Source organism: Miscanthus floridulus, chromosome 3, assembly GCF_019320115.1.
Source record: "Miscanthus floridulus cultivar M001 chromosome 3, ASM1932011v1, whole genome shotgun sequence".
NCBI classification, from domain to species: domain Eukaryota; kingdom Viridiplantae; phylum Streptophyta; class Magnoliopsida; order Poales; family Poaceae; genus Miscanthus; species Miscanthus floridulus.
In genome coordinates this window covers 18182912-18195662 of record NC_089582.1, presented here as the reverse complement: position 1 = coordinate 18195662, position 12751 = coordinate 18182912, and the positions used below count along the sequence as shown (strand labels likewise).

The 12751-nt window shown below is 45.2% G+C and overlaps 1 protein-coding gene across 1 annotated transcript; it reads right to left on the bottom strand.

Moving 5' to 3' along the window:
- Positions 1-5124: 5124 nt before the first annotated feature.
- On the bottom strand, positions 5125-8833 carry LOC136545115 (L-type lectin-domain containing receptor kinase IX.1-like). The gene is made up of 3 exons (XM_066537150.1): positions 7353-8833; positions 5362-6006; positions 5125-5194 (listed from the first exon to the last, which is right to left on the bottom strand). Exons 1-3 carry the CDS (start codon positions 8831-8833, stop codon positions 5125-5127), a joined length of 2196 nt encoding a protein of 731 aa, XP_066393247.1.
- Positions 8834-12751: the final 3918 nt, after the last annotated feature.

Sequence of the window (12751 nt, the reverse complement as noted above, 5' to 3'; positions counted from 1 at the left end):
TGCTACGCACGAGGAGTTAGAGAACTTTGAGCAGAACCAAGTGTGGGTTTTAGTTCCACCTCCACCAGAGTGCCACCCCATAGGTACAAAGTGGGTTTACAAGAACAAGCAGAGTGAGGATGGGGTGGTGGTGAGAAACAAGGCGAGATTAGTGGCTCAGGGTTTTTGCCAAAAAGAGGGAATAGACTATGAAGAAACCTTTGCTCCTGTTGCCCGTCTAGAAGCCATTAGGATTCTTTTAGCATTTGCAGCTTCGAAAGGGTTCAAGCTGTATCAGATGGATGTAAAGAGTGCCTTCTTGAATGGGTACATAGAGGAAGAGGTTTATGTGAGGCAACCCCCTAGCTTTGAAAATCCAAAGTACCCCAACCATGTTTTTAAACTCCACAAAGCCTTGTATGGTTTGAAACAAGCCCCGAGAGCCTGGTATGAGCGTTTGAAAGCTTTCTTGCTTGATAAGGGTTTTAGGATGGGTTCCGTAGATAAGACTTTGTTCCTCTTCAAGCAAGGCACAGACATCCTTTTGGTTCAGATATACGTGGATGATATAATCTTTGGTGGCTCTTCTCATGCTCTTGTTGCCAAGTTTTTAGATACTATGAGCAGGGAATTTGAGATGAGCATAATGGGCGAATTGACTTTCTTCCTCCGGCTGCAAATCAAGCAAACTCGTGAGGGGACGTTCGTGCACCAAGGCAAGTACACCAAGGACGTGCTCAAGAAATTTGATATGGGTGAGGCCAAGCCTCTTTCGATGCCTATGTCAACCACGACGGCCCTGGATGAGGACAAGGAGGGAGAAGGCGTGGACTAGAAGGAATACCGAAGCATGATCGGGTCCTTGCTGTACCTAACGGCGACGAGACCGGACATCTAGTTCGCAGTCTGCTTGTGCGCGCGCTTTCAGTCTTCGCCGCGCACGTCTCATCGTCAAGCCATCAAGCGGATCCTCAGGTACCTTCGTTTCACACCCAAGTTTGGTCTTTGGTTTTTAGCCTCCTCCTCTCTTTCTCTTTGTGGGTATTCTGATGCGGATTATGCTGGTTGTCGTGTTGAGAGGAAGTCCACTTCGGGGACTTGTCAGTTTCTTAGATCTTCTCTTGTGTCTTGGTCTTCTTGCAAGCAGTCTAGCGTCGCCCAATCCACCACAGAAGCAGAGTATGTTGCTGCTGCTGCTTGTTGTTCCTAGCTGCTTTGGATGACAGCTACTCTGAGAGACTTTGGGTTAGAGTTTAGGCGAGTGCCTTTGTTTTGTGACAGCACCAGTGCCATAAGTGTAGCCAAAAAATCCAGTCCTTCACTCAAAGACAAAGCACATAGAAGTTCGCTTTCACTTCTTGCGTGACCACTATGAGAAAGGTGATATCGATCTACACCACATTGATACCCAAAACCAGCTCGCAGATATCTTCACCAAACCACTTGACCAAGCCCAATTTGCTCGCTTGCGAGGGGAGCTTGGAGTTTGTTTCCCTTTTTAGAGGAGGGAAACTTTGGTTGTTGTATTCTAGTGTTGCTTTTCTTTGTAGTTTAGCCTTTGTTTTTGTTTTTATATCATACTTGCATATCATATCATCATGTATCATATTGCATCCTGAGCTTCATCCTTATAGTAGCTAGATTGACACTATGCTCTTGTTGGGGATGTTATGGATATACATGATGTGCTTTTGGCTTAGGCTCCTCTTATCAATTGATGCATGTTATGAGCTAAGCTTGTTTTCTAAACTGTAAACTTGATTAAAACTTATTGAAACATGAAATGTGTTCACCACTACTTGTGGCACTAGCATGTGTAGAATGTGTCGAGATCTTTTACTTGCTTCATATATATGCTTAGTTGCTACGGCTCATACCTTGAGTTACACACTTGCTTGAGAAACTTGAATTTGTGCGAAAACTTGAAAATCAAACTAAGTGATTTGAAAAGATTGGGATGGGTCTGTACTATCCTATGTCAGAGTATTGAGACAGCTCCAAATTGCACTCATTGGTGAACTTGAGCTCTGTAATGGATACCGAGATCATTGTCTTAAGCTTCTGATTGCCTTTGGCATAGGCTTGACATGGTCGCTAAGTCAGGTTTTGATGGCACAGATAACCTCCCGCACACACTTGTCTGACAAACTTTGGTAATAAGCTGCATAACTCCGATAAATTTCAATTGGTGTCTAAAATTTGATCAAACCACAAGTTTGTCTCATGACATGATGTGTGAACTTTGTTTGGGGTAGTTCACTTTGCATACATGTGTAGCACAAGGTCGATCTCCTATCTATTTTTGCTATGTGCTCCTTTGGTGGTGAACCCTCTTTTAAAATTACTCAAACTTGATCAAAATTGCTTAAATGCCATATTTTGTCTCATTTGGTCACTTTGAGCATTTGCTAGCACTTATATGTGTTGCTATATATACATGACAGCATCAACTAGAGCCTCTTTTCAATCTACTTACTATAATCTTGAAGCTTCTGCATTCGTGCATTTCTGCATTCATAGCATGATTTGAGGGGGAGATGCAATCTTTGGGCTCTAGCTTGATAAGTGCATGTGTCAACAAGGGGGAGAAGTTTTCCACACTCACAATGACACAAGGGGAAGAAACTTCCAATTTCACCTAAAGTTGAGAGATATGCATTCATTTGAGAGAGATTGCACTTGTTCAGGGGGAGTTTCATTTGAGGTGTTTTGCTAGATGTGTTGAGCCTTTGCCTCTTCTGGAGGGTCTAGCAGTTTTTCGGTTTTTCGAGCTTTGCTAGTGGTGTTGAGCCCGTTGCCTCTTCTTGAGGGCTAGCTTTGTTTTACTTGGTTGCGTCAAGCCGTTGCCCATGTCTTTGGGGACCAAGTTTTGCTCATTTTAAATGACCCGGTTCTTGGCTTTTCTTTGGCTTTTGGTCATTTGGGTGAGTTCTTTCTTTTCTCTTCTTTTTCTTTTTCTTTTGCTCAAGCTGTTCGTGTATTGGTGTTGACAATGCACTCATCAAGGGGGAGATTGCGAACACAAGGTTGACAAGTACCCTTGTGTGTTCGTTTTGTGATGAGTGATTGTCAATGTGATCCACGAAGTAGGTTGAGTGGTGACTAACCCTACCATGGCGAAAGCTATGTGTGCGACATGTCTTTTGGCTTGTGTTGTGCAGGTGTGGAGCTCGGATGCGGTGGTCGATGGCGAGGTGAAGGTCAAGGAGGACATGCCGTGCCGACAGACCGAGAGCGGTGAAGGACGGACGTGAGGCTTGGACCGAGGGACCCAGAGGCCGGGTGACTAGCCACGGTGGCTGACACTTGGGACATCGACAAGTGCAAGAAGACATGGAGTGACGGTGTTGACCGAGTCAAGACAGCGAACGCGTGAGTCGAGCGAGGCTCAGGAGGACTTGGCGGGCCGGCCGGTCGAGGACGACGGTGACACGCGTCGGATGGCGGGGGACGCGTATGGAGTATGCTACTCGCGGACGGTTTGATGGTTTGGACCTCAAAACCATCGGATGGACGGTTTACGGGTTTGGGCCTCAAAACCCGGGCGGAGGTTCCGAGGAGGGACGGACGGCACGTGGCGGCATCGGGGAGTTCGCGTCGAAGCGAAGCTACCGGTGAGAAGGCGCGGTGGTCGTCGGATCAAGATTACACCGGGTTGGACAACAACGCCCTTGGGCTTAGCGGTTCAACTCATTTGTATCCAGGGGCAAAACTGGGAATGTGTAATAGCCCTATTAAATAGGATGAGGGAGCCCCCATCTCCCACACCTCCTCTAGTTTTCATTTTCTCCTTTAGGGTTTCTTCCTCTAATTTGCTTTCATGTATGAGAGAGGTCCACAACTCAAATTGTGACTTGGTTTTGAAGGAATCGGTGGCCGTAACCACCGTATGCCCTCCGGGATTCATGATTTAGTTGTGTTCTTGATGTGATTTTGGTGTTCTTCACGAGCTCCTTTTGTCCCCTCTTGTTTCCCCTCTCATTTCTTCGTTTTGGGATGGTTTTGGTTCGTTCTTGTTGCCTTGGATCGATCAATGACATGAGTAGAAGCTTTCCACCGAAGGAAATCCACTAATTCCTCACGAGATCGCAGATCCGAGCAATTTAAGTTCTTGACCTATTTTTTGGGGGATTCTTCAATTCCTTCGATTCACGGAGTTAGAGTTTGTTTCGGGCCATGATCCTTTAGAGGTTGCCTTTCTACTCGCTTGTGAACCCTTGTGCAAAGTTTCAAGTCATTTGGAGTTGATTTGATCAAGTTATGGCTTGATTTGATTTTTCTCGAGAAACTGCTTGTTCATACCGGACGTGTCCGATATGATCTAGGACGTGTCCGATATTTCTCACTTTGGAGTTTTGAGCTGAAATTTGGTGGAGACCTTCCCTTGGTGTCTAAAGAGCTATGGTTAAAATTTCATGATTTTTGGACACCATTTGACGGGGTTTTGGATTTTTCTCTTTTGGTCAGCTTGCTGCTGAAAATACCGGACGTGTCCGAGATCATACCGGACGTGTCCGAAAATACCGGACGTGTCCGATATAATACCGGACGTGTCCGATATTTGCAGAAGCAGTGCTGTTTTCTTTTGGGAGTTTGCTCGTTTGGGCTTCGATCTGTGTTCCGTTTGCTCTGTGGTGACCCGCTGTGTTCTGAGGGAGCATCCACCCTTCTCTAGGGTTGTGGTCAACAAGTCTTTCGTGTATGTTTTTTTGGGGGGATTGATGTTGGGACAGTGGTTGAAGATTTCGAAAGAAATTTGAGGCTCCCATTCACCCCCCCCCCCCCCCCCCCTCTGGTCGCCGTTTCCGGTCCTTCAATTGGGTGGGGGCCGCAGCGGCCACCGAAGTTTTTTTTGGGTGGGGGAGGGGGGAGGGGGGAGCGGGGAGGGGGGCATGGACTTCGGGGATGGAGTGGCCACCGACGACGGGGGAGAGGCTCAGAATGTAAAAACACAATTTACAAAAGATGCTTGCTTTAAGTGAAGAACTACACAACGGATGATTGTTTTAAAGCGCAAAAGTATAACGGTAATGAAAGTGCAAAAAAGTAATTTTACAGTCAATATATAATACACAAAGACGCCCATAGACCAGAGGCAGCCCATACAACAGTGATGAATGCAAATCAAGCCAACTCTTTTAAATCTCAAAGCAAGGGAGAGGATGTTGACTCGGAAGAGATCTTGGAGTGGCCACCGGTTGTCGCCGTGGTCGCCAGTGGCGAAGCTAGAGGAAACTAGAGGGTGGTGCACTTGCCTTGTGGGTGCATAGACTTTTGTTATTGGGGGTGCATATATGGTAAAAATCTAGACAAAACCACTTTTTTTTACAAATTTTGGGGGGTGCATTTGCACCCCCTATCAATAACCTAGCTTCGCCCCTGGTGGTCGCGGAAGAGGAGCTCTGAACGGACAAGGCGCCGATAGCACGTCTAGTGACGGCAAACTCCGACACCGTTTTGTACATCTGCGGTGTGAGCGTCGGGAGTCTAGCGTCCTCCGACTGCAGGACGTGCATGGCCTGCTCAATGGATGGCCGTTCGCTCTGGTCAGGATGCGCGCACCACAGCCCAACAACGAGCACCCTCTCCATGCACCTATCGTCGGCCTGGTCGCCGAACCTCAGCCGCTCATCCGCCGCATCGAGGATCGCGTTCCGGCCATAGAGGCCCCACATCCACTTGACCAGGACAAAGTGCGCGCCGCTTTCCAGCAGGATGACGGGGCACCGCCCGGAGACGATCTCGAGGAGGACAACACCGAAGCTGTAGACGTCGGAGTAGGTGCTCGGGTGGAGCGTGTTGACGAACTCTGGGTCGATGTACCCCGCCGTGCCCATCACGGCCCTGGTGGTGTGCCACCGTGCGCCGTGATCGCCGAGCCGGGCCAGGCCAAAGTCGCCAAGCCTGGTGCCGAGAGACTCGTCCAGCATGATGTTGCTTGGTTTGATGTCACCGTGCACCACACACTGCTCCCAGTCCTGATGGAGATACCGCAGCGCTGATCCCAAGCCAAGGATGATCTGGTACCTATGTGTATGTACCTTATAAATCAATCAGTGGTTGGTAAAAAGAGATAAAGCTAGCATGAAAATTCTCACAACAATCATAATCATCCAACCATTTATCAAAGTAACCATTTATGCTATTATGAAAAAATAATATAAGAAACATTCTAAATTTTTATCTAAGAAATTAACCACCTCTAAAAAACCTAATAAAGTAACCCTTGTTATTATAGTTTTTTTAAATACTTCTATAATCTTCTCAATATACTCTCTTCTATCATTATTACTAATATAGAAAAAATGAACTATGTTATGCGTCCATACATGTCACTATACAAATCATATACATATATGCATGAAGTGATGACCATTTTGATTTACAAGTCAAATACATAGCACCGGTGTTAAGTGTCACCATTGCGTCACATATATATATTTTAATTTCAAACACACGTAGCTTAATTAAGCTAAAATTTCAACTAAACACATATCAAGTAAACAGACCATCAAAACGTATCAGTAAACATGTAGGATCAATGCAAGGAGAACAAATATGGATAAAATTACATATAGAGTAATTTTGTAACTATAAAGTATTACAGCAAGACAAAATTTAAGAAGGATGTACCGTATTTGTATAAACCTTGTCAAATTAGAGGACCAAATATAAACAACTTCAATAACCATGGGGCCAGATATGCTGACTTTTTTTTCTTTTTGAAAAGGTCCCGAGCATGGCCGCCATAGGAAAGAAATATATGCGCAAGCGGCGCAAACAACTTTCCAGGTTTGATAGACTGTCAAGTTAGACGAAAAGAACTAAACGGACTACTCACAATCTAGGGGCACAACAACAGGCTATAACAACTTGGCCCCCAAAAACAACCGATGCGCAACTTCTAACTTCCTAAGCCGACTTCCAAACATTTTCTTTTGACACCCAGAACACCTCTGTCTAGTAGCCACCGTCTTGCACTCCCCAACACTATGGCAACTCACTGACCTGGAATGATATGCTGAGTTTATCCATGAATCTTCTAGCACTTACTCTATCCGTTCCATAGAGATTGTCGTTTTTGACTTTAGAGTATCGTGTTTGACCATTCATTTTATTCAACTTTTTTTTTTACAAATCATAAAATAAATAAATCATTATTAAAGTATCTCTGATGATAAAATAAGTCATAATAAAGTAAATAATATTTGTACAAATTTTTTTGAATATGACGAATGGTCAAATAAAATGGTACGGAGTCCAAAACGATAATCTCAATTTGACGGAAGGAGTATATATGTCGCTTATTATTTCTAGTCTATCATTCTATCTATGCATGATAACTATTAAGGTTGGTTAAATGTGTTGTTTACCTTTCTGGCCACGTCAAAAAGCTCTCGCTGTCGTCGCTGCTGTGGAGATGCGTGTCGAGGCTGCCTTTGGCAACCAACTCGTAGACGAGCAGGAGGCCATTGCGACGACTGTCGCACCACCCCAAGAGCCTCACAAGGTTTCGATGCTTGAGACGGCTGATGATCCTCACCTCCGTCTCGAACTCCTTCCTCCCCTGCGCCGACGACTCCGATGAGAACATCTTGATGGCCACCGGGCGCTCTTCGCCGGCAACGGCGAGCTTACCCCTGTAGACGCTTCCGAAGCCACCGCGGCCGAGCTTGCCATCTTCGGCGAAGTTGTTGGTGGCGGCCACCAGCTCGCGGTACGCGTATCGCCTAGGGCCAGCCACCCCTCTCTCGAGCTCGGCCCTGCCGTGTCGTTGTTCTCCTTCACAGTCGCTGTCACTGGTTTCTTCATTTGGTGGTTTCTTGTGTCGTTTGTGCCGCCATACAAGCACGGCTGCACATGCCAAGAGAAATACTCCTAGCACAGCCGCTAGCACGGAGATTACTATCTGGGTTCGTCCTACTGACCTCGTCTTGGGATGCTGGACGATTTCAGGTGACTGATGAAGCGGCGGTGGCGGTGGCGGTGGCGGTGGCGGTGGCGGCGGCGGCGGTGCTTGTGCTACCTGTTTCTCCTGCAGAGTGGATATGAATGACCATGACAGTATCTGGTGCTGCTCGCCACCACCGCCAGTCGCTGCCGAGAAGCCGATAGCGACATGCTCGGGAAGGTAGCTCTTGAGATCAACAGTGGCGTTGACGTAGTAGGACGTGTCGCCGTTGATGGTGAGCTCGACGGCCAGGAACTTGGTAACATTCTCGTACCTCACGGTTGCCATCATCTTGTAACCGGACGTGAGGTTCCTGGTCGGCGAGGTGGTGTCGGTGACCGCCGTGGAGTTGAGGGAGTTGACGTCGATGGCCACGTGGTTGCCGCTGATGTCGCCGTATAGCTGCTGGTTGCGATAGGTGTCGAACTCGACGGCGACCATGGTGGTGTCGCCGGTGCCGTTGGTGGCGTACGGGAGGAGGCCCAAGCTGCCCCCGAAGCTCCCGGGGGGTATACCAGACTCGACATGATGGCTGAGCAAGAAGGCCATCCCGCCGTCGCCGGGAGTGACGATGGTGCTCGCGTCGTCCAGAGTGATCTGGAAGTCGAAGCTAGTGGTGAAGCTGGCCATCTCGCCGGTAGCTGCGTCCCATAGCCGCACTGGCTGCGTGTACGTGGCCCGGCCGGTGCTGTCGTTGGTCCTCCTGCTCCGCCGCGTGAGCTCAAGCGTGTCTAGAGTGAGGTACGCGTCGCCGGTGCAGTATATCAACCGATCGAGATCAGCTAGGCTTTGGGGTTCAGAGAAGCTGAGGTTGAAGGAGAGGCAGCCAGCGCGAGGGACATGGGTACAGTCGTAGAGGATGATGCACAGGACGGCGAGGAGGGAGGCACGGCAGCTCGACATCATATACGTGTACTCTATTGGAAACGTTTGCTCGATCGATGGATCTCAGAAGAGAGCTGAGGTTTATTTCCAAGGACATAATAATGATCTCTCAAGTAGAGGATGATGCTAAGGAGGCCTACGACAGCGTCTTTCACGAGGACGCCGACCCCTCACATAGAGGGGCTTTGCGGGTGCTCATGCTGGGAGAGGGCCCGAGGCGATCGGGTCGCCGCCCAAGCCGCGCGAGCCCCCGCGTCTGAACGACGGTGTTGGCTAGGTAGTTGATTAGAGAGTAATAGCTAATAATTGCCTTCTGATAGGGTGGACGGAACCGATTGTATAACAGTTTTTCCCCTAGTGTATCATCAGTGGCGTGTCGTTGTAATCCATACTATTTTTCTTCTTAATGACAAAGACGCGCAAACCTTTTGCGTGTTCGAGGAAAAAAAGTGCTGTAAGCATATATGAAATGGATGCACGTATACTAAGCTAGCTACATACTATACTAGTACACACACCGACCCCATGATGTGTGGATATGTTTCTCTGAGACGACTTCGACGACACAGTGCTATTATATTCCTTGCACCAGATGTTACACGGCTGTCGTCGTCTCACAAAATCAGCCAGCTGGTAGTTACCATTTGATGGCTTGGTCTCGTTACAGCACAACTTGCTAAGAACGTACGTACCTGAAAAGGACCAAAGAATATCGAAGGGCCGATGCAATTTCTGGTTAGAGCTTGGGGCGGCCAAGTATATATATATGTCCTGTGGAAATAAAATAACCCTGGAGCCCTTCGGATACACCCAGTCGCCGACATTTGAAAAATATTTTGGCGTGAGTCTTGCGAGCCTGAGTCTTCGGGGGCAAGTTTGATACATCTCACTTTCACTAGTGGATCATTTGTTATACTAGTTCACCGACCCATGCTCTCGCACGGGTTAGAATCTTAAGAGACACTAACTAATAAAAAATACATATATCAAATATTTTTTCTCTCTTCACTATAATAGCTATAATAGGTACTCTATAATTTACATTCAATTTTGATAATATATCAATTATTGATTTTTATGTCATTTCCGTCCATATCTATCGGTTTTTTTCTTTTGAAAGCACCTCTGTTTATCAATATACATTTAGTTGAAACATTTGCTTAAACTATGTTGACTTTAGTTGTAATCTATATTTTGACGACATGGACCTGAATTTTGATTCTTTTTCCAAAGTTTTGAGCTGATTAATTTCTCATATACAACAACTATTATTTACGATGGTGATTATAGTCGGACAATTTGACGGTAAAATGTTTTAGGCTTTTTAAGAATTTTATGATCATCTTTTTTATTTCTAGCGGTTTCATTAATAATATTTTCTAGGATTATTTTTTTTCTAGCATGATACATGTTTAGTTGAAACATAGACTTAAATATATAGACTCCTATCACTTTATGTAATATCATAAAAATCTCTATTTTAACTTTCAGCTTTTGGTCATGTGTTAATTTGAAATTCCAATGCTTACTATATCGCTTATTCAAATTTTTCATTTTTTATTTTACTAAAAAAATTTAGGTCCTAGGCTACCCTTAAGTTTTTAGAATACCCATAATAGTTGTTTCAGCTTGCACCATGGCACTTAAGATGTGGAATTTTTTATATTGCATTGATATTGATTTAGTGAACAAATAATACTTGGAATTATAATACTTTTATTCATATGATATAATGTTCCAATCAAATTGTTTATTCTTTTTTTTCAAGACGATAACAACTTGCAAAATTTATTATCATGAGTATTAATATGACTTAAAGTGAAGCGTAAGGGTCATTGGTATATCATTTGCTAATGATATGTGTCCTTAGTCTACATAGTGGAACATAGCTTTATGCATAGTTTTAACTTAATATTGGTATGGATGTTAAATTATTTCATAATAGCATATATTAGCATTTACATATAGATTTGATAGGTTTGTGTTATTTTTTTACAACGGTTGAGATGGATAATTTTGGTGTAAATTATATAGGTAGCCCGTATGGTTAATTTGGATGCAAACATAAAGGGTCCGGATAAGTTATAAAAGAATTATTATGGGATTAGTTATTTATCTTTAATATTTGTGGGGGTTTGAGTTTTTTCATATAGGCTTTCTCGATAACTCCATGAATCATGGTCTCCTAATTTTCTAGCATCATTAACATGTAAACTCGAAGTAAGCTAACGAATTTATATTAAATTGAACAAAAATATTATAAGTCAAGGTCAATAAGGGTTATTATATCAAGAAGACTTATTGATTCAAAGTAATCTAAGACTCTTGCTTTCATTTTTCACAATTCTTTCCCTGGTCTAATCTCACCTATAAGCAGTATGGAATAAGTACTCGGAGAAGACAAACTAAACAGTAGTTATGGGATGGCAAAATTCAGTACATCTTAGGAGAGAAATTAAATTGTAATTATCGGATCTAGCAAGATGGCCACACCTTTAGTCTGTAGATCTATCCAGCTGGTGCCAATGTCGATGTAGATGCCATGAACGCCGCACATGAACGCACCGGGGGCTAGTGTTTGTCCCGTGCTTATGGGCTTATGGCCGCCCCTCTTGCAGATACTTGCCGATTACAGATCGATGCTTGAATGACCTGATTGCTCGCTAGACGTATACAGGTGCAAGTCAGGCAGATGCATGCATCACACAACACACATGGATGATGCATTCACGTACGTACGGTACATGTCTTTATGTGCCGCCGCCTAGTGCTCAACCGGCTTTGGGTCCTAAGCGTGCTTCGATGACCAGGCCGACGTCGTGCCTTCTATCTTCATCTGATGGGCTCTCCCAGCACCGGCAAGCCGGAGTCTTCCGGTGATGTGTGGCTTGTTAATATCGTGAGGCGCCATCTCGATCGATCGTTTGGCTGTTGTGCCCAACGCTTCTAGGCTAGAACCGTGACGTACACCAGCCAACTTGCATGCTGCTATGCAAGTCCAGATCATCAGAGAAGATAAAATAATCAGATAGTTTTATTAATTTCTCACCATAGAAGGATGTCGACGTGAAGCCATCGCCTTTTTTCTTGATCCCTTGCTACTGGTTCCTATCGTCCTTCTTAGTCCTGGCTCCTAGCCCTGATGCGGCTGATTTGAGCTGTGAGGCCACCGTTCCTCTCCATGGAACAATGCCGACGGGTGCATTCCGGCATCAGTGCCGGATTAGGGGAGGTGCACCCGCCAGCCGGTGCCACGGCCTAGGCCCTAGGACCTGTAGCCATGGGACGGTGGTAGAAAAAAAAATATGTATTTATTATTTTCTTTCTTTCTTGGTATGTGGATTTGTTTGTTAAAAAAATATATGATTATGTAACTTCTTTAGATAATCTATTAACCAACCTTGAACGATGTGTGGCTGTACCGAATGTTTTATATATTAATAGAAACAGCAGATATTTTAGATATATATTCTATTAAAGTGCCGTATCTAATGTTTTATATATTAATAGAGAAATAGAAATAGAAATAGTAGATATTTTAGATATATATTCTATTAATAACTAACTAAATGTGAACGTCGGTAGGTATAGCTTTTTCCGCACAATGAAAGTGTTTTTCTCCCAACAATAATATTTTAGGCTACTTTTTTTATAACACTACTGGAAACGCGTACTTTGCCGAGGGCCTGAGGCTTTGCCAAGGGCCAAATATCGGGCACTCGGCAAAGAGACTCTTTGCCGAGGGCCATACACGGGAGCCCTCGGCAAAGAACAGCCCTCGGCAAAGAGGCCTTTGCCGAGGGTACGACCCTCGGCAAAGACAGGCCCATGGCAAATCAAATCTTTGCCGAGGGCCTCGGCCCTCGGCAAAGATGCCCTCGGCAAAGTAGGCCCGTTGGGTCACGGCGGCCATTTCCCGTCAAACTTTGCCGAGGG

Bases quoted from the DNA above. Each gene is read 5' to 3' on its own strand.
- LOC136545115 (XM_066537150.1), bottom strand. From the start codon at position 8,833: ATGTCGAGCTGCCGTGCCTCCCTCCTCGCCGTCCTGTGCATCATCCTC. The intron at 6,007-7,352 runs GTAAACAACACA...ACATACACATAG, and splicing joins TTTTTGACGTGGCCAGAAAG to GTACCAGATCATCCTTGGCT. The intron at 5,195-5,361 runs CAGGGGCGAAGC...AGCTTCGCCACT, and splicing joins AGCTCCTCTTCCGCGACCAC to GGCGACCACGGCGACAACCG.